General features: G+C 40.4%; 1 protein-coding gene and 1 long non-coding RNA gene across 4 annotated transcripts in view; one reads left to right on the top strand and one right to left on the bottom strand.

The window, feature by feature from the left end:
* DSCAM (DS cell adhesion molecule) overlaps window positions 1-21,493 on the top strand; it is a 443,293-nt gene that overhangs the window by 320,778 nt on the left and 101,022 nt on the right. For 2 of the 3 annotated variants that reach the window (XM_064647059.1, XM_064647060.1), the window contains exons 12-13: window positions 17,775-17,971; window positions 20,105-20,201. In XM_064647059.1, the coding sequence (XP_064503129.1) occupies window positions 17,775-17,971; window positions 20,105-20,201 (294 nt within the window). Of the gene's footprint in view, window positions 1-17,774; window positions 17,972-20,104; window positions 20,202-21,493 lie in introns of those variants that run through there. The other variant, XM_064647061.1, reaches the window with a different exon arrangement.
* LOC135410388 (uncharacterized) overlaps window positions 1-21,493 on the bottom strand; it is a 162,100-nt gene that overhangs the window by 1,986 nt on the left and 138,621 nt on the right. Inside the window, exon 3 of the long non-coding RNA XR_010428655.1 lies at window positions 2,034-2,342. This is a non-coding gene — a long non-coding RNA (uncharacterized LOC135410388). The remainder of the gene's footprint in view (window positions 1-2,033; window positions 2,343-21,493) is intronic.

Here is a 21,493-nt window from a genome sequence, read left to right on the forward strand (position 1 = left end):
CTCTTGCAGTCATTAATTATAGTATACACATGTTAATGACATCATTATCAGGAGATAACATAATGTCCCAAGCACCACGTGTTCCAGTTGTTTCCTGTGCAAACAATTGTGCTTGATAACACAGCCTGTCACCAAATGTCAAAAGAAACCACATGGTGTCTTGAAATGATTGTGAAATTATCATGTGTCACAGTTATGTGTGTCATAAACAATACCATCGGGGCTGAATTTTTCATCAGCTTCTTGGGTGAGGGATACTGAAGAGAACAAACAATTAAGATCTTGAACATCTCAAGTGCAGCACATAATGCAGCACTGGCTTGTTTAATGCACACCCTGTGCCCGAGTTAAAATGCATTAGTCAGGAACTGAGGATATGCACAGGAACAGGCAATATTAAGCACCTTAGGAGATTTTTTTTCTTTTATTTATTAAACAAAAACAGAAAGGAATTAATCTTTTTAGTATTCTGCAGTTTAGTTCTCTTTTAGCACCTCCCTTTTAGCTTGGATAGCAAGACTGTAGGAAAATTGCCAGCGTAGCTCTTATTTTAGCAAATTAAATCCTGTTTGAGCAAAAGTCAGCTCCAAAGTTCCTCCAGACTTCTACGGGATCAGAATGTCATCCACGTGGACTATCAAGGTCTGGAAATGGGAGGAATCTCACACCCCTGCCACGATGCAGCAAGAGTTTGAAGCCTGAGGTTGGAACGTGGGTTTTCCTGCTGACATTCCCAAGAGCAGAGTTGCTCCCACAACCCGAGGCCACAGGGCCTGAACCCTTCCTGGCTTTGCCCCTGCACAGCCCAGTTCCACAAAAAAAAAAAGCTTGAACTCCCTCCTTTTTGCTATCTGTGAGTTTTGGCAGCGTCACCATCTTTTACAGGTTTCCTTCTGAACTATGTAATTTATATATATATATTTGGTTTTCCTGGTTTTTTTTTTTTTTTTTTTTTTTTTTTTTTTTTTTTTTTCTGAACTGGAAAACATGATTATTCTCCTAATGGAAGGGAGCTGTGCAAAATTACCCAGAGCCATAGGCTCCCAAGTACAGAAGGGTGGAACAGTTTTCCCTGAGGGTTCAAAGACTGCTTGTTACAGGAATGCCAGGAACTTTCCTCCTCTAGTGCTGCCTCTTCCATAGGATTTTGGGGGACCTCCTGGCAAACAGGAGACACTGTGCATGGCAGGAGTGCTCTCAGGACAGCTGGGCCCCTCCTGGGCCTAAGGGGTTGTCCCAGAGGTCCTAGCTAAAACCATCTTTCCTTTGGGGCAGCTCTTGGACATTGTTGTATTCCCCTTGGCAAAGCCTATTGTTGTTGTCATTATGGGTTTGGGAAAGCTTTTGTCTTTGATATCTTACCATTGGGAAGCTGTTTGTCACAGAAAGGAAGGGAGGAAGGGAAGGAGAAAGAGAGAGAAAAAGAAAGAGAGGATAAGAAAGAGAGAAGTGGAAAGAGAAAGAGAAAGAGAAAGAGAAAGAGAAAGAGAAAGAGAAAGAGAAAGAGAAAGAGAAAGAGAAAGAGAAAGAGAAAGAGAAAGAGAAAGAGAAAGAGAAAGAGAAAAAGGGAGAAAGAAAGGGAGACAGAAAAAGAAAGAAGGGGAGAAGGAAACAGAAGGAAAGAAAGAAACAAAGGGAGAAAGAAAGAAAGGGAGAAAGAGAAAAAAGGAAAGAAAGAAAGAAGGAGAGAAAGAAAAATTAAGAAGGAAGCAAAGAAAGAAAAAGGAAGAAAGAAAGAAAGAAAAAGAAAGAAAGCAGAAAAGAAAGAAAGAAGGAAAGAAAGAAAGAAAGAAAGAAAGAAGGAAAGAAAGAAAGGGAGAAAGAAGGAAAGAAAGAAGGAGAGAATGAAAGAAGGAAAGAAAGAGAAAGAAAGAAAAAGAAAGAAAAAGAAAGAAAGAAAAAAGAAAGAAAGAAAGACAAAGGAAGAAAGAAGGAAAGAAAGAAAGAAGGAAAGAAAGAAAGAAAGAAAGAGGAAGAAAGAAAGAGAGAAAGAAAGAAAGGGTGGAAGGAAGGAGGGAGAAAAAAATGTTTACCAGGAGGCAGTGTTGATCCAGCTGATGGGATGTTAATCCTGGTCCCAGCGTGGATCCCTATGATGAGATGGTTGATCCTTGTCCCAGCGTCGATCGCTCTCCTCATGCTGGGATGTTAATCCTGGTCCCAGTATCCATCCAGCTGGGTGGGTCTGGCCGATGGGAAGCCCAGGATCCTGGGGGCTCTTTCCCCATCCTGTGGAAGCCTGAGGTCCATCCGCGGGGGGCGGAGGAGGCAGAGGAGGCCTGGGCGGGCTTCTCCTCATCCATGGCCATGGTCCTGTTCCTGTCTGTTGGCGTCGTCCTGTGCTGCAAAGAGGGGGAGAGGGCGAGTGAGGGAGGGAGAGGAAGGGAGGGAGAGTGAGGAAAGGAGAGGGAAAGGGAGAGAGAGAGGGATAGAGTGGGAGAGGGAGCCGGAGCCACTCCTGGGAGAGCTGTGCTGGGCTGAGCTCTGCACCCCAGAGCCCTGCGGGGCTTTGGCCACGGTCCCACACGACCCCTGCTCTCCACAGGGCACAGCCCGGGCTTTGCAGGCCGGGCTGGGTGGGCCCAGCCAGTAATTATGACATGGGAATTCTTGACAGATTACCTGTTTTTTTACACTTCCTGAGAGCATTCAATAAGATTAAGATAATGATTCAAGTTCTTTTTTTTTTTTTTACCTGGAGCACCAAATCTTCCAATGCTCCCTCCAAAACTAATTACCCAGGTTTACAGTCTCGCAGTTACCAGCTCGCTCAGCCCTGGTACTGCAATAAATTACCAGTGACCCTTTTTTCACCCCTTTGCCTCAAATTCCCGCTCTCTGCAAAGGACACCATCTAATTAAAAAACACAACAGGGGCCTGCTCGGAGAGGAGGGGGGGAAACCGTGTGAGATTACAGGGGTTTATTCTGGCAAAATCTGAGGGAAGGAACACGAGCTCTGGAGAGAGAGGTGTAAGAGACTAGTGAGATTTATGAGAGACTGGCAGGGCTGACAATAGAAACTGGAAGAGTTAGTGGAGCTGCCAGCAACTTTGCAAGCTTTTGGAAGGAAAATCAAAGGATTATTATTTGTTAGCAGCAGTATTAAAAATGCATTTAACTGACACGGGGCTGAGAAGGCTTTTCCTTTCTTCAGTGCTGCAGATATGGTTGCATTATATTTATATTTTTTTCCACAGTTCAGTGGAGTTCAGCTTCTTAATGAGCTGTTCTTTCTAAGACTAGTTCTGGGCACTCTGTCTCTTGGTTGATGCTGCTCATACAGAACAACTGAGTCAAGTACACAGCATAAATATAAGAATATCTCAGGAATCACAGAACTTCAAGAGGCTTCCAGGTTATCCTTGAAAAACCTCATATAAGTTCAGATCTTTTCTGGCTATGTGACTACTTCAAAAGACAGCAAACATACCCCATATGTTCTTGAGGAATAATTCGCTTTGTAGACAGTCAAGGCACATTTTCAAGAAGACTTCAATTGTAGTCAGGGATGTTCAGCAACTCTGCAAAGCCACTTGAACACCTAGAAATAAATGAAGGAACAAAAAAACATCTGTGAAAGAAGGTGGAAGTAATGTTCTAGAAAACCTTCATTTTGCCACAGAAAAGAGAGTAAAATGAGAGTATCCTATGTGGCATTCAGCAAGCTTAGCCAAAGGACTTCATTTTGTGTCTTTTACTATTTTCTAATCAAGTGCATTATCAAAAATGAGGCAAAAATAAAAGTAGCATCATTCCCCAAGTCCACAACCCTGAGCACTGTGTGCTCCCTGTACTAAAGGAGAATTTATCTTGTGAGAAAACAATGTTTGTGTAATTAAAGAATGCATCATCAAACATTATCACAGCAATCTCACTGGAGACTGGTTGGAAGATTCAGTTATTTTGTTTATTGGAATCTTGGATGCTTGAATTTGCCTTTTAAAATCAGTTTCTTTTTTTAATCCATATAAGATTAATTCAGAGAGGAAATATATATATTAAAGTAGTATATATAATTTAATTCTCACTTACTGTTTAAGTCTGCAGACAGTAGGTTGGAGATTTGATGATCTTGGAGGTCTTTTGCAACTTAAATGATTCTGTGATTCAATAGATTCTGAATTCAGTAGAGTTACTCTTCTGACATTCAAATTTCAGGATTCTATACTAATGGAAGACGGGACAAACTCTTTAAGACAACTACTGGATCTGGAGACTTAGACAAAGCAGCCTGGCTGAATAGTCCCCCATTTTCATTCCTAGGAATTGAGGGGGAAAAACCTGTTGTCCACAAGATGTCCTGAAGTTGTTCAACGTTACCAACGATCCACTTATTAAAGGGAAAAGAAAGTAAATAAAGTAAATTTGGGGTGGAGAAACAATCTGCTTTTATCACTCTTTTCTTTGCGTAAGTGGTTGAGATGGTGGGAATCTGATGGGTTTGTCCCAGTTTAAAGTTATAATTGCAGCTGCTTTGACAGTGGCAGCACCTCTTTAGAACCTTCCTACTCAGTTATTAGTTTGGCATCATGCTGATGCTGTTATTACTTTCATTTATCTTACTGGGAAGGAAAGTTAAAAATCACATCATTTTCCAGCATCTTTCCACCGTGAGTTCCCAGTAAAACACTGTGGGATGAAGGTGTAGCACTTCGGGATTTTTCATGCTGCATTTGAAATAACAACCAGATTTCCCACCATTTATGAGAGAGCAAAAATGGGATTGCTTCTCAAGATAAAATCTCAGGATGCTTTTTTATGGGATATTAGGTAAAATCTTTAATTACTATGAGCTACTAGTTATTTCTAGAGGAGAAGCTGCAGGTTATACAACAATAAATCCAGTGTCCTGCCCATCAATCCTGCAGTCTGTTTTTGGCAGTGAACCTGGAAGCATTCAACCATGGGCAAATTTATTAAATAAGGAGCTGACTAGAAGCTAACTAGAAATTAGGGATAACTTTACTTCATGGTAAATAAAAGAATTTTTACCTGATTCAATAAAACCATAATCTTGAGTTTTGTTTTCTACTTGGCAAAACTGTTCTTTCAGTTCCTCATAGAACTAAAAAGTCAGGAATGTATTCCCAGGTGACCACCAGGAAATACAGTGATTTTATCTCCATGAGTTCGAACCATTGAACTTCTATTTTTTGGCTGAAAAAATATTTACTTTTGAGAATTTTCATAAATTTTCACAGCTCTTTTTCCTTTTCTGTCAAAATTTTGCATTTTGAAGATTTCCTGAGCATTTTGTCTTGATTTTTTAATAAGTTTGGAGCTGTAATACACGTTGCTTTTTTCCCTCCTGTTTTCAGTGGTTTTTATCACCTGTAACTAGGAAATCTCATTGTTGAAAGCTCTGTACTGAGTTTTAAAACAAACTATCATTTCTGTGCTTATTTGTTAACATTTATAAGATAAGTAGCTCTAATTATTGCATAATGGATGGTTTCTAAAGTTTGAAAAAGAAAAAAATATCTAATTGGTTAAGTCCTTGGTCACGTATCGAATTAGTCAGGTCAGGCAAGGAACTGAAGAGCCTGTGAAGCTGGTAATGGAAAGCAGTGCCTTTTACTTCTTAGTATTTGAAATCTGTCTGGATTTATGGAGAATGAAGTAGCATTAGTGTCTGAAAAATGTCTGATATTCTGAATCCAGTTTTATAACAGAGACAGATTAAGAAGAGAAGTTGCACAGCAGCTGATGGGTCTTGGCATTTGTTTATGAATAAACAGAAAAGTTCCATGTCAAGAATCATGGAATGGTTTGGGTTGGAACGGACCTTAAAGATCACCCCCTTCCAAACCCCTGCCATGGGCAGGGACACCTTCCACTGGCCCATGTTGCTCCAAGCCCAATCCAACCTAACCTTGGACACTTCCAGGGATCCAGGGGCAGCCACAGCTTCTCTGGGCAACCTGTGCCAGGGCCTCACCACCCTCACAGTCAAGAATTTCTTATACCTAATCTAACCATACCCTCTCTTAGACTAAAACCATTGCCTCATGTTCTAACACTACATGCCCTTGTAAAAAGTCCTTCTCCAGCCTTCTTGTAGCCTCCTTTATTTACTGGCAGGTGCTGTAAGGTCTCTCCAGAGCTTCTCTTCTCCAGGCTGAACAATGCCACCTCTCCCATCCTTTCCTCCCAGCAGAGCTGCTCCAGCCCTGGGATCCTCTTGGTGCCTGCTCTGGACTCTCTCCAACAGCTCCATGTCCTTCCTGTGCTGTTCCCCAGGGCTGGAGCAGCTCTGCAGGTGGGATCTCACTTGAGGGGGCAGAGGGGCAGAATCCCCCCCTGCCCTGCTGCCCATGATGCTTTGGATGCAGCCCAGGACACAGGTGTTGTCTGGGCTACAAGTGGACACTGATGGGTTATGTTGAGCTTCTCATCAAACAATACTCCCAAGGCTTTCTCCTCAGGGCTGCTCTCAACCCAGCCTGTATTTAGGGAAATCATAACTGTAAGTGATGGTTTGCTGAAAATTATAATTTAATTTCGGTGTAATTTCCAATGTTTTTGTGGACAGAGAGGTAGAATACACAGAATATTTACACAGACTTATTTACACAGTTGAAAAGAATTGCTTAGAAATATTTGGAAATTTCCATCCATTGTGTCCCCACCAGTTGATTTCACACACAGTTTATTGCCCATGAACCTGGGTCTGGGGGACCACACCAGCCATGGCTGACTGTGGACAATAAAAGCTGTACAGGGAGCTGTGGAGCCCAGAGCTTGATCTCACCCGTAGTGTCAAACCACAGGCACACTCAGGGTCCTCAGCTTCATCACAGAGGGCTGGGAAATCCTGAGATCCCAATTTCAGCCAGAGCTGTCACCATTTTCAGATTACCTGTTTTGGAGCCAAGGAAATGTAGGGCATCCTGCTTTCCCAGCTGGGAACATGAAAACCCTACAACCAGGGGTCAAAAAACCTTTTCTTTCTGTGTATTTCTTGCATCCCAAGGAATAATCATTAGATATGCTTTAGAGAAATTAAATTAAAAGCCTTTCTTGGCCATTCTTACAGTCTGAAGTCTCAACAGGAGCGGTTCTGAAAAGCTTCCTACCAACTAACAAGAAACTCTAAAATGCATCACAGAAAAAGCAATAAAAGTTGAGCATAAGTTCTCCCTGTGTATGTGACTAATGAGGTTGTTATATAGTGCACAAACCCACACTGTTCATTTGTAAGTGATTATTCTTTTTATAGTGGAATGTAATTTTTTAAAAAATAAAAACAAAACCAAAACCAAAAAAACCCACCAAAAACACACAAAAAAGCCCCAAACCCCAGAATGACCAAATCAGCACTTAACCATCCCGGATTTCCTAAGGCCAAATTCTTTGTACAAAAGATAATTTAAGAATTTAGGCAGCAAGTTTAGATCTAAGCACGGTTTTTGCGTTTGTGCATTTCAAGGATCTGATTAAGAAAGAAACATTTGACAATCTGATTTAAAAAAGAATCAAAGCAGTGTTTTTGTTGTGCCCCTGTAACTGGCTGCTTCATTTATCATATTCAGCATCCATCACATGCAATATGTCAAGCCATGCTTAGAAGCAATGACTTTCTTCTTGCTTTGCTGCTGGTTACATTATCAGCAGTGCCATTTTGGCCTCTGCTTTTGGGTGTGGAAGAGGTAATGGAAGTTTCTATTCCCTTGAAGCACAATTTAAAGGCAAAAATAAAATAAAAAATAAACCAAGTCCTTTGAACTCCTTCGTGCTGTGGGAAGGTACCGTGGGGGGAAGTGACCCACAGCCCTGTGCCACGGGCTCTGTGCAGGAGATGGATGGCTGTAATTTACTCCTGCCTGAAACACAAGTATTTATGATGCCTTTCCTTGGCCAAGGGGTAAAAACGGTCTCTGGAGAAACAGAAACATTTTTTTTTTTTCTTTGAGAGCATATTGAAAAGAGGAATATACAGGACAGCTGAAGGTCGAGGGAAGGCGGCAGTGAAGGTTGCTTTGTCCTCTTTTCCAGGTAGTGAAATATTTCTCCTTGTTTGCCTCTGTGGAAAACATCTGCTTTTTTTTTTTTTTTTCCTTTCTTACTCCCACACATGTCTATGCACAAAGTCAGGTGCAAATACACACACACACACCACCCTTGACCTAAATTATATAGGTGACGAACCTGTAGGTCCCCAGCTATGGAGCAAGGCCCTCTCAGCATCAGGAACAGCGGTGTGAAATTTGGCTTTAAAACTTCTTTTCAGCTGTTCTCTGACTCACAGCTGGATGAGCACACTGGCAGCTCTGAATAAGCCAAAATAACCATAATCTGGGTCCAAATTAGGGTCCATCCACTTCCTCTGGCCTTAGACATTTGAGTGCTGGAGCCAAATTGTCAGCCACAGCATTTGCCTGGAAGTGTATTAATTGTTCAGTGTAACACTCCCAAAATACTCAGTACAAAGGCTTGGCCTTGAATTTGATAAAACACTGCAAAGGCATGATAACAATGAATATAAAAGTCACAACAAATTCCCAAAGGGGCGGCTCCTCATTTTAAATATAATGAAAGTAAGTGAGAAATTTCCTTTCTGATTTTCTACTGTAAGATCTGCTTATTTATGGGGAAAAAGTAACTCAGGGAAGTATTATACTGAATATCTTTACTTTATAAATATTGTGCTTCTCTAAGCCCACTTTGTTTCTCTTTGCTGGTAATTCCCTCATTCCATAAGACCTGTAGTAAGAAATTATTTAGTACACAAGTTACCCATCAGCTTTTCTGAGACTGAGCAGCCTTTCAGAGCATTCCCCAATCATTTGGAATTTTTCTCCTTTTATTGACCAACTTGAGATCTCCTTTCCCTCTAGAAGCTCCTGGCATGATGAGCAGTAAAAGCAGAAAATAGATCTTATAGCAGAAAATAAAAGGTAAAATAGATTTGGAATCAAGTTTTTGGTTGACGTAATGCCTCATGGATGGTGAGACCATTCCCAAACCATCCCCAGATGGTCTCTGTGGCAAGAGGCAGAATTAGAATTTTTCCTGGAGAAACCAGATTGATGTCCATTAAAATAAAAGCATTCAGAGCTTTTTATTAGGATCTTATTCCCTCTAGTTGAATCTCCTTTCCTGTCTTTCCTGAGACTGTAGATTTATTAACATCCTGAGAGTGTTGCATTTATTAACATCCTGAATCTCCTTAGTTAAGGGAATGTAGAGTTTAATATTGGGCCTTTAGCACTCGATTTCCCTGACTTTAGGCTGGACTTCTAAAGGTTGGTTGCAAAAGTCTGAGCAGTTCACCCTGAGGTGCTTTTATCATCAATAAGAAGGTGTTTGTCATCTTTAAGACAAGGTGAATGGCCCTCTGGAAGCTCTTGTTTCCCCCCAAGGACCATGACAGAAGCTTGGATGGCTAATTTTTAGCCACCTGAAGACAGGCTGTGATGAACCACTGACTGGTTCTATGAACATGCTTGACTTCTGTGCATGAGTGAATGCTTTTGTATATCCATCCAATGCAATAACACCTCTCTGTTGGTGTTAATGTGCAGAAAATATATATATTTATGTTTCCTGTATTTAATGTACTCATATAGAGAATGGCTACTAAATACAGAGAGCAGTATCTTGATGACTTTAACATATTTGAGTTCTCTTTCTGTCATCACAGATGATATTGGTTTATCTGCATCTATCTAGGCAATAAAAATATAATTTGCTCTGAGTGGCTAGAGGAGACCAGCCCTACCAGAGCTCTCTTTCTTATACATCAGCAGATAGTATTTCATGGCTTTTTAGCTCAGAACTGAGCTGTTATAGACCCAGGTCACCGTGCTTAAAAGTAGAGTTACTTGCATGAGTGAGCAGTGAATGAAAACCATTAATGTCCCGGCATGCTCTGCTCACCAATACTCATTTCTGTTGTAGCCAGAGTTTCTTAGGGTGTTTCTGCTTCATTTAAACCTGTCAATACCCCAATTAGTGCTTGCCTCTCTTCCCCTGGGAGGGACATTTACACATGTCACTTCACAGCCTCCAAAATCTAAAAGACTTATGGGAACTGCTGGGTCATAAAATAGCTCCTGATTAAAGCTTGTGTTTTCCAATGACTTTCTGTCCTTTTTTTTTTTTTCCCTTATTTAAACTTGTAAACTGTTCAGGTATTTTTAATGAAAGGACACAAATGGAAAGTTTAGAGCATGTCAACTTGCAAAAAAAAAAAAATGAGCTCTCTCCCACGTGGTTCTACAGTGTCTGTTTTTAACTGATTTGCATTTAGTAAGTCTCAAAAAATTAGAGCACTGTACTTTACAGTTATGCTACCAGTAACCCTCTCATTTAACATTAAAACTTGATGCCATCTCAATGGCAGACTGAATTCAATTTAAGATCAAAGCATTGGAGAAGTTATCTGAAATTATGTATTGCTAATTTTAACTATTTAACATTCCTGCTCTTTCCAGCCTGGCTTTTATATAGGGGGATGAAAGATCATAATTGATTTGGAATAGAAAGTGGCCCAAGAAATTTATACTTCATGGAGATATGTTTCTAATACTAATTTTGAGGCATCCACACTTCACAACAATGGTAGCACTAATACTGTCCATTAATTGCTTGTGTAGGAAGATGGTCTTTGTCTAAGTCCCATAAATCATAATTATATACATGGTAATGTAATGTTTTGTAGGGTTGTGATCACTTATTTTTGTTTGGACAATTAGCCAAGCTTTGATGGAGCTGATTTTCCGGTGCCTCATGGGAGCCACCACAATTTGTCACAAATTTCCACAGGCTTTTACTATAACTGACTGCAGGGGATGAATCTGTCATCTTATCATTTCCCATTCCCTTCCTCCTGGCTATTAGGAAGTGCAGTCAGACAAAATGGGAATTGAAGCTGCATGGCAAAGCAAAAGAAAGTCACATTCATTTCAGAACCATGTCAGAGGCAAAGGAAAGACCAGGAAATATGAGCAGCTGCTGGTCTCCTGTGTATCATTTGAAGACATCAGCTTGCACTGTACAAACACAGAACTCACGCCAGAAAAGAACCTGAGGAAGAAGAAAGAATTGCCTTTGTGATTTGAGAGAAAAAAAACCCTTTTTATTTTATTAATGTGTCTTTTGGTTAAAATTCATAGTTGTCATGCAAAATAAATCATCTTCTCTTCCTCTAATGTGACCTGAAACCACTTCTGAGTGAATACGAGATGAACCCTAAATGTTCACAGCCTTTGCCCTGACACATTCAATCAGATCAGGAGGCCCTGGCAGAGCTGCCAAGTGCTCAAGACATCATTGTCATTCTTATTAAAGCTCAGCATCAAACAAGGCCTGTTTGAGCCTGGAAACACATGTTTGAATAATACTTATAATCAAAGTAACTTCATTTCTGTCAGGGGAAGAGCTGGGATGATATTTTAGGGTGTGCAGAATCCATATTCATGCCCACTCAGTGATTTCTTTCTTTTTAGAATTTGGTTTTTTTCCAAAGATCACCTTGTATGGGTGTCCTAATATCCTAATAATGCAGTTTTTACAGACCACTGAGTCTCTTGTTTTGATATGGGATTTTTAATGCCAATTTATGAAGCTGGTACATGGATTGGTTATGTCTGGATTTAATTTCTCTCTATTATATATAATAATTCTCATGGACTCTTCACTAAATAGAAATAGAAAGATGCAGTTTCTGCTGTTCACAGTCTCTTTTTACACAGCAGAGCTGTTTTTTAGACTTTCCTGTCTAATTTTGTTAATTGAACTGCTAATGAAACTCTTACCTATTGTCCAGAATTCCATTCATCTAATAGTTATTAATGGAAGCATATAAAAGGCTACAAGCCCTCCTTTTAGGGCAGGTTGGGGGTAGGAGGTAATTTGATTTTTTTTGCTTTATTTAAAAATATTTTGAGGAATATATTTATGAATAAATCTTCTGAATTTACTTTGACTCCTGAAACTGAAGCTGAGTAAATAATTCAATCTGTCATATTAATTCATCAAATCTTTACTTTTCTCCTCAAATTTCTCAGGTTGACATGCTTGAATTTTTTTTTCTTTTTAATCTGGAACATCTATAGCTATTAATTTCAAAACATTGGCTTTTTACATTTAAAATTCATGCTGTGTTGATTAGTGACACAAGTCACTTGTTATTGTCTCAATTTGAGACTTGCATTGCTTACCCAACAAATTATTTCCTAATTCCAAGCAGTACAGTAAAATATTGTACTCTGAATTTACCTTTATGAAATATTTAAATATTTCAAATGGAATTTTTAAAATATTTCTCTTAAAAGAACATGTCTCTCAGGAGGTTTGCAGCAAATGAACATGGTGAAGTCACAAATTTGATGTTCATTTCCAAAATTTGTGAACACTGGTAGAAAATAGTTGTCACTAATTAGATGCCCATTATAATAACTTGTATACATAAAAATTGGATGCTTATTTTTGTGTTAACATATTTCTTTTACCCTTTGAGACAAGCAGTTTGCTTCCTAGTCTTGGGCATCTCTTGAGGATGAGGACTCAGCATGATTTTCACCTGCTGAACAGGTTACAGTTTTACCAAAAAAACTGTGTTTAAATTGAAGTGTTGAAGTTCTATTGGTTTAAAATTCCCTTCTGGATTCAGAACACCATTTGAATTCCAGGAAGATGCTATTCAAGTAAACCAAAATGTCTCCTATCAGAAAGGGAAAACTGAAATTATGAATTTTAGCTACGCACTCATTGACTCCTGGAAGTCTACCAAATTTGAAAATGAATAAACAAATAATAAACTATTAGTTAATAAACTGTGAGAGTTAGACTCCCTTAAACATAAGTAATATATCCTCATGGGCTTCCTTTGCCTGAGCAAAAGTGGATTGAGGAAGAGGGAAGTTGTTTTTGAGGTAGAAAAATCGCATTTTTCACAGGAGAAGAGTATTCTCACCGTGACTGACCAACATGGAAGGGCGTCCTGAATTTGGCCTAAATGCTAAATTGGAATTTTAATTAATTTTTTCAATATATAATAATTTCAAGATGATTGCAGTTTTCTCTTACCACAGCTGCCATCCTCATTCATGACGTTATTTTTACCCAAGGTGGTTTGAATTGCATCAAAGGGTTGTTGTCCTCTGTTCTAGAAGATGTACAAGAAAACCCAGTGCAGGTTCCTGAATGATCAGTGTAAAGGAGAGGCTTTTGAGGGCACAGTTCATCTGACTAGTTGAGCAGCTCTTTGTGTGGATCTTTCTTTCCATTGGGAAGTCTTGGCATAGATGGTTGCAAGATGAATTCTACCACGGTGACAGATTGTCCCCAAACTGATGTTTGGCCAGTTTAATCATGCTCCAGTTAAAGAGCCAAACTATGAGGTGGATACTCTGCCAGCACAGAGATCTTCAGAGCAGGGGAATCACAGAACCACAGAATGGTTTGGGTTGGAAGGGACCTTAAAGCTCATCTCGTTCCAACCCCCTGCCATGGGCAGGGACACCTTCCACTAGCCCAGTTTGCTCCAAACCCCGTCCAACCTGGCCTTGGACACTTCATAGGGCACCCAGAAGAGGGGGAGACATGGTGAGACATGTTTATATATTGGGAGTCACATCACTAACAGAGTCCAGGACGTGTCTGTTACTGAGCACACCCAAATTCTCGCTGGGCTCAGTTATCTCCAGATCATTACATCACTGGATTTGTTCACCTGCTGCATTTTTCCATCTTCTGTCTCAAGAACAACTTGAATTTGCACTGATGTTTGGCCATGAACAACAACCTAACCTTCAGTACAGCTCAAAATACATCCCAGAGTGGCTTGTGGCATCTCCCCGTGGACTGTGGTGCAGCCTGTGTTGTGTTCCTCTTTCCACCACAGCCAGGTTGCCAGAAAAATGCCATTTAGAGACTACAGACAGTGATGGTTCTTAAACATGCTGAGAACTTCAACCAGTCTCGGAGTCATGTATGAATGCTACAAAGATACTTAGTGTTTAATTACAAACTGAAATATAGTGAGCCTCTTTGTTTTTTCTTTTCCCCCATGTGGCTATTTCCATCTATGATCTGAGAGAAAAAATATTTTTCCCCCAACTCCCCAAACAACTTTTAAAATTAACGTGAATTTTGGTTTCCTAGTAAGTCATGAAGATTTATTCTAAAAGGATTCCAAAGTTTCTGAGCACAGGCTTGACCTAACTTACTACGGCCTCCTTATTCTGAAAAATGGGACCAGTCTATCTCAGGGTAATTAAGTGTTTCCACTTCTGTTTGCCTTCAGTTCCTGAAGAAACACTCAACAGTAGCAGAGAAAAGAGAGTCAGATGAAGCAATTTTGACTGAATCTTGGGAAAAGTCCAGATTCAGTTTTCTTCAAGAGTGGGACAAAAGGTTCTTGTTTTGTCTGAGCAAGTTCCATGATTCTTAAGAATAACCCCGACTACTGAATTTTGCACTTTGTTTTTTAAGGAGGAAGTTAATGCTATAAAGAAAATATGATATTAACAAGAAACATAATTGATATTAATAAGTAATTTCAATAACATTTTTGCCATACAGTAATATAGCACTAATATTTAATGCTATATTAAATAATGTTTTGATGATATAATAAATAATAATATAATTAATCAATAATAATATAATTAAATACTTTTTAATTACTTCTTACTGGGTTGCCATGAAGAAAGAGGAAACCAGTGGGTTGCCCTTCCAACAGGAAGCCCAGCTTTAAACAGGGAAGACTCCTGGATTAATGCTGCTGGCAGGAACATGCATCCCTTGAAAATGGAAATTGCCATGATCTGTAAATTATAGCTTCTCCTTTGTCCAGTTTTGACCAACACATCTTTAACTATGCCCAGCTCCACAAAGCATCCTTCAAGAGAAAGACATGGATAATCCAGAGGAAACAGAACTGGATTAATTTGTCCCAATTTGTGGGCTACTCCCAATTTGTGGGACAAGTCTCTGTGGATTCCTTGAACATGCACAGCAACATGTCCTTCCCTTCCAAAATTCCCGTATATAAATACATATTTTAGTTTGTCTGTATATAATGTTGAAGAGCTATAAAGGATACACACACTTAATATGGCATCTGAATCATCTTCATATATTTCTAAATGCCTTCACTTCTTTTTTAAGACATCCTGAGAGAATATCTCATGCATATGTAGTGCAGATTTATTTTGCTTATTTACAGTTTTCTAGATTATTTTGTCAGTAAAGCACCAGCACATTTATCTCAGTTATTTGCATCAGTAATTTGATTAAAGATAGTTGGGGGATGAAGAAATACGTTGCCTAAAATATCCTTGGGAATGTGGCTTTGTTACCAGAAATCTTTTGACATAGAGGAAGATAAAAAGAAGAGCTTATGGTTTAGAATCATTGGAGATAAATTGTGAAGAGTAAAAAATCAGCTTTGGAGGAAGGGGAAATATTAGCTGTAAGGCATTGCTATGGCAATGAGGAATCCGTGTGGAAGATTATGTGAGAAGAAGGGAAGGATAAGCAGGGATAAAGCTGTATCTGAGGAATAAAGTCATCTTTCTTTACATGTTTTTATGCTGCTCTTATTAAGAAAGTTTGTTGGGGGAAAAAAAATTGAGCTTCACAAGCTAGACTGTGGATTTTTAGAAAGCAAGGAAGAGAGTCGTGGTGTTTGGTTTGGCACTGTCACTCATCATAGGACATGAAAAGGATATATGGGGCTAGTTTAGGAAGAAATTCAGGAGGAATTTCTCCATGGGAAGGGTTGTCAGGCATTGGAAGGGGCTGCCCAGGGAGGTTTGGAGTCCCCATCCCTGGAGGTGTCCAAGGAAGGCCTGGCTGTGGCACTCAGTGCTCTGGGCTGGGGGACAAGGTGGGGATGGGGCACAGGGTGGACTTGATGATCTGGGAGCTCTTTTACGACCTCAGTGAGTCTGGGATTCTGTGAGAAGTGAAGTTACCTGCAGCCCTGCAGCTGCATGACCCTGGTCCAGTATATTCTGGATTTGGAAGCAACAAGCAAATGGACACAAAGAGTGATTTTCTGAAAGCAACCTCCTTGTGGGTACTGACACACTGAGACACCAGATGAAACTGGAGCTATTTTCATTTTCTGGAAGATGGAATCACACTCATCCTCATTTTCTATTCTGATTATTCATAATTACTTCTCATCAAATGCTTCTCTTGGACAAAACTAGTGGGTACCTAATACCCAAACCGTTAAACAAAATGTACTCCTTCACTAGTGCATTTTGGTGCCCGAGGAGCTTCGTGACTCACACAAGACCTTTTTTAAGGGTTCTTCCTGTAATTACATCCCATTCATAACTCAAACCCACAGCTCCACGGCCCTGTTAATCTTCAAATCCGTTTGTTTTGGTTCAGGAAGCCTTTGAACAGGAAGGGCTGCATCCTGACATATTGTCATATCCAAGCATTAGCAGCTCTGGCATGTGAAAAGGTCATGCCATCAAGCATTAGCATTACAGAATTGCAATTACAGTAATTAATTTAAATAAGGATTTTTATTCTGCTGTGCAGCAGTAGCTGCAATCCAAGCAGGAGGGAGGACTGGGAAGGCCTCAAATCAGGTCCTCTGCCAATGTCATCTGATTAAAACAGGGACCCAGCGAGGTTCAGATGGAATGAGGGAGTTGTTCTGATGAGAAGAGGTGAGTGTTCATGCATAAAACCAAGGGGCGAGGGGCTATTGCAGGAGCTCAGAGAAAGAATTCTTTGCTGTGCTTTAAGGGAGAGGACAGATTCAGTCAGAAGAAGATTCATTCCGTGTGCTGCCCAGGGCTTTCCAGCCTCTCCCAAGAAGGGAAAGGGCCTGAACTGAAAGGCAGGTTTATGGGCTTTGATTCTTCCTAGTCACAGAAGCCCAGATGCTATTCCTTGGTGGACAAACCACGTGGGAAAGAAAGCACAGGACACCAAAGACACTGTCCTGTTTCAAACCCGCCGTGTTTCGAGGGGTTTGCAGTGAAACACTCTGAGCATGTTTTCTTCCTATTTCCAGAAGATTTTAATTCCAAACGGTGAAAATACTTGGGATTTAAGACTAGTCTTGCTAACAAGAGAGTACTTTTTTCAACATTAAAATTTAAGCCCTTTTTGAAAGAATGGTTAACGAAGTTGACAGAAATGTCCAAACTGTTCTGCAAATACCTTCTGAATACAGCAGAAACTGAAATCTAGCTTGGTTTATTGTCAGTTTAATTATACTTTGTCTTCAGTACAGTTTAGCTGTGCACTCAGCACATGCATGGACTGTAAGCTCTTTGGTGCAGAGCCTTTCTTTTAATTTTGTACAGCTCCTGGTTTAATTGAGCCCTCATTTCATTGGATCATTACTACCATACACACTTGTAAAACATATAACTGTCAGCAAATAAAGCAATAGCTCCTCAGAAGAAATAAGACATTTTTATCAGTTCTTTATTCGCCCCATATCTGAATGCTTATTAATTACAGTACCTTTATGTGCTGGGAATATTGAATATTGAATTATGTTACAAGTCTTCCTGTGAGCAGCAAGTCAGGCTTCCTTTGGATTCACATCATCTTCTCTCTACAGCCCCGTTGTCCAGTTCCAGCTCCTCTCTGCTAAGCTCCCTTTGAGGCCCATCTTCAATCTTAAGAGAGTTTTTTTTTACATGGGAATGAAATACTTACATTTATGTCCATCTGGTTGAATATGGACAGGCTGCACGAGGCACAGACTGAAGAGCCAACCCCGTGTCATCAGACCTGTCAGCTCACTGAAGAACAACCTCTTTTTGTTGCTTTGTGTGTTTCCAGTTCCAGCTATGATCACCTCCTACCCAAACACCACCTTGGCAACACAAGGACAGAAGAAGGAGATGAGCTGCACAGCCCATGGAGAGAAACCCATCATAGTCCGCTGGGAGAAGGAAGATCGAATCATCAACCCCGAGATGTCCCGTTACCTTGTCTCCACCAAGGAAGTTGGGGATGAAGTGATCTCTACTCTGCAGGTAAGGAAAAAAAAAAAGTGACCCACAGCTCATCCAGATGTGTCAGAGTGTGCCTTGGTTTGGTTTGGATACCTCTTCCCAACATCAGATCTGCCCGTGGTGCAGCCCTGGAGTGATGGAAGCAAGAGGGGGTAGAGGAAACCTCTGCATCCCACCTCTCCCAAAAAAATTAGCCTCCATCTTCCCAAACTCCAGAGGCAGCAGGAAAATGATCCAGGCACAACCTGAGTGGCTCATGCCTTAACCAGCACAGCTCAGGTTTGAGAACACTGCTGATAAGCACCCAGAGAATATCTGACCCCCAGTTCTGCTGTGTATCAGCTTTACCCTCACCCAAATCATTAAGCTGTTTTGAGATAAAAATCCTGTCTTTTCTTCCTCCCTTCCCCTCTGTGGGGCTTGTGAGACCACTTTAAAAAGTCAGGTTAGTCATTGGATTCAAAGTGGTGTTTTACATGTGCCTTTGTGAAATCTGAAAGGTTTTTTTTAAAAAAGTCATTTAGATTTTCACTCAAAAATCTTGATTATCCATTTAAAAAATGTCACATTTAAAAAATGTATTTGTCAGGCTCAAGGAACTATTTCTCTGACTCTCTGGTGATTGTCTAAATTCTACTGTAACTCTTATAAAAGATCAGTTTATCAGCCAAAAACTGTGTTGGATAATATCCAGTAAAAATCTAGATTTGCTCTCTGTGAGGGGGCTTTGTCATTGATTTCTATGAGGAAAAATAAACTCTATGTGTGACTTTGTTCATATTAGTATTTTTTGTGTTACAAATGATATTTAATTATAGGATAGACCCCTAGGCCTCTTTGCCCTCATTTTTCTTATTGACTTTAATAAGACAATCCCTGGGTGCACAGCAATATTTCTATTTGCAAACTTTGAGACCTGTTTGGAGAATTCTGCTGCTTAATTCAGTAGAAGCTGTTCTGGACACATGAAAGGCTATTTATTTCTAAGGACTCTGTGGTGGGGGCTGAGGGGGAAGAAGGCCCTAAATGTGTCAAACTGGGCTCTGGAAATTTTTGGTTCCCCATCTTAAAGCTCAGCCACACGTGCACCTTAACACGGCTTGACAAGTTACCACATCTCAGATGATAACTCTCCAATTTCCTTACAGAGAGTGGGAAATTAATCCATTTATTTTGACCAGTGGTGACTGAGAGCTGTGCTCATATTCCCTTGGTTTTGCTGAGGGATAAAGAGCACGTGGAGTTACCATGGCTCAGCCAATATGTGGCAACTTGTCAAGCAGCCACAAACATTATCATATATCTGGTTCCTTAATTCCCTGTATGAAATGGTGGAATACTCTTCATGTTGTCAGGAATAAATGCACTCATGTTTCTGAAATGGGTGTTGCTTAGGTGAATGCAGAGAAAATGCTGTGAGAAAATTAATATCTGTTTTCAGGGCACAGTTTGAACTGTGTGCAGTAAATAGAGTGCGGAGCAGCACGCTGAACAACGAGAAGAAAATGGTATTTTGAGCATCTGCTCCTTCAAAAAAAAAATCCTTTCCCTATTGTATGTTGAATGAAGCAGTGGTCCTGTAGAAAAATGTCATTATGATCATTTACATAAATATTATATAAAAATTTACAAACCACAAATTGAAGAAAGACCACACAAAACTTTATTTTGAGGCACCGCGCTGAACGTACGGGGTTCACCAGTGCTTGAACCTCCGTTTCCTCCACACAGACTTCAGCCACTTGAGTTATTTTCAGAAATTGCTGGGAAAAAAAAAAAAATTGGAGGCAGCAGGAGGCACCATTTTGCAGGGAAAATTTCAGCCAACAGTTAAATACTTGGCAAACTCGCGAGTAACTGGAAAACGGGAATCCTACGGAGAAGCTACGGGAAGAGGTGGTGCTCCAAGTCCTGCCTACACGTGTAGAGCTGATAACCTGCTTCCTCAGCCCAGGTGTTGCTGGGTTTGATAAGGCTCAGTGTTTTGGATGCTTTACTGTGCACCTGTGTGTGTGCAACGTGCAGCATCTATTCAGTCCCGTCAAGTAAAACAGTTTGTGCCGTTTTTCTCGCGCCACGCAGGGAAAAGCTGTTGGGTTTATTTTTCTCTGCTTTGCTGTTCAATCAATCCCTTCTTTTCAAACCACCCAATAGATTTTGCCAACCGTGCGTGAAGATTCTGGCTTCTTTTCCTGCCACGCCATCAATTCCTACGGGGAGGATCGTGGGATAATTCAGCTCACTGTGCAAGGTAGGAAGAGGACAACATAAGGAAAAAAACACAGCTTTTGTAGGACAGTAAGTGTGTGCCATCCTCAGAAATCTGCTGGGGGAGGGAGGCTCTGATTCCTAATTAAATGTATTCCTCGTTGTCACAGAAAGGAGGAGCCACATGAAGATGTTCAGTCTTTCATTTCCAAGCATCACAGATAAAATCAGAATAAAGAATGAGCTCAAGTCTGTACAAATTAATAAGAATTTTTCTTAAATACGCTCACTGACAATCTGCTAAATATTTAAAACTATCTTCAGTAGGATGTGAGAGTTTTTTGTTGGGTTTTTTTTGAGGAGAGGAGGGAGAGGGTTGCATTTGTTCTTAAAGAACAAATGTGCTGCAAACCCAAGTCTGAAATAAAACAAGAGTGTTCTTGCTTCATCTCTAGAGAAATGCTAAACCCACTGTGGAACTCCGAGCAAAATATTTCAGGTTTAATCAGTCAAAATAAATGGTGAGCAGTTTGCAGGATGTGAGCTCAAGGAACTGATGTTGCCTGGGGCTGGGGTTCCCCTCCTGCAGGGTTTCACTCCTGGAGAGGCCGAGGTGACAATATTTGGGATGCAGAGCACGGGCAGGACTGTTCCTGTGCCTGTTCCTGTGGCTGTGTGCCTTTGAGCATCCACACTGCTCATTCCTCGGACTTGCAAATTTCTTTCTCCCTCCTCTTGATTCCAAGTAGCAGCAGGTTCCAGCAAACGCCTGAGGCAGCCCTGTTGAAAAATTCAGGTGGAGTTTGGGGGCAGGTTCCCAGTTATGCCACTGCTCATTTCAACTGCCACCACCATTTAGAGGGGCACTGGAACGTATCTAAATATTTTTTATTTAAAACCTTAACTCTAGAGACAGCAAGAGTGATTTTATATTGTTATCAAATCATTCTTTTATCAAATTAAGACTTTGAAACACGCTCAAAGAGGTAGAAATTTTACTCCCCCTCTAATACTTGAAAAGAGTCTTAGAGAATTATTTTCTGGCTTTTAGGCATCAGGTTTGAGCACCACCATATTTAGCATTTTGGAGTTCAGTGTTCATATTTCTACCCTCACGTTTGGTGAAAAATCTGTAGAAGCAAAACATGGTGTTTGAGGCAAAACATCATTTCCAGCATGTAAGTCCAAGCTGGGAGTGTTCCTAAGGAAATGCAGCTCTGTGTTGCATGTGAGAAGGTTAAAGAGAAGTCTGTATTCCAGATGACATCACTGACTCCTATTTGAAAAGTGACTTTTCCTCCCTCTCCTGAGTGCTTTCAGCAGGTGATTAACTGG

This window comes from Pseudopipra pipra, chromosome 2 (assembly GCF_036250125.1).
Source record: "Pseudopipra pipra isolate bDixPip1 chromosome 2, bDixPip1.hap1, whole genome shotgun sequence".
NCBI classification, from domain to species: domain Eukaryota; kingdom Metazoa; phylum Chordata; class Aves; order Passeriformes; family Pipridae; genus Pseudopipra; species Pseudopipra pipra.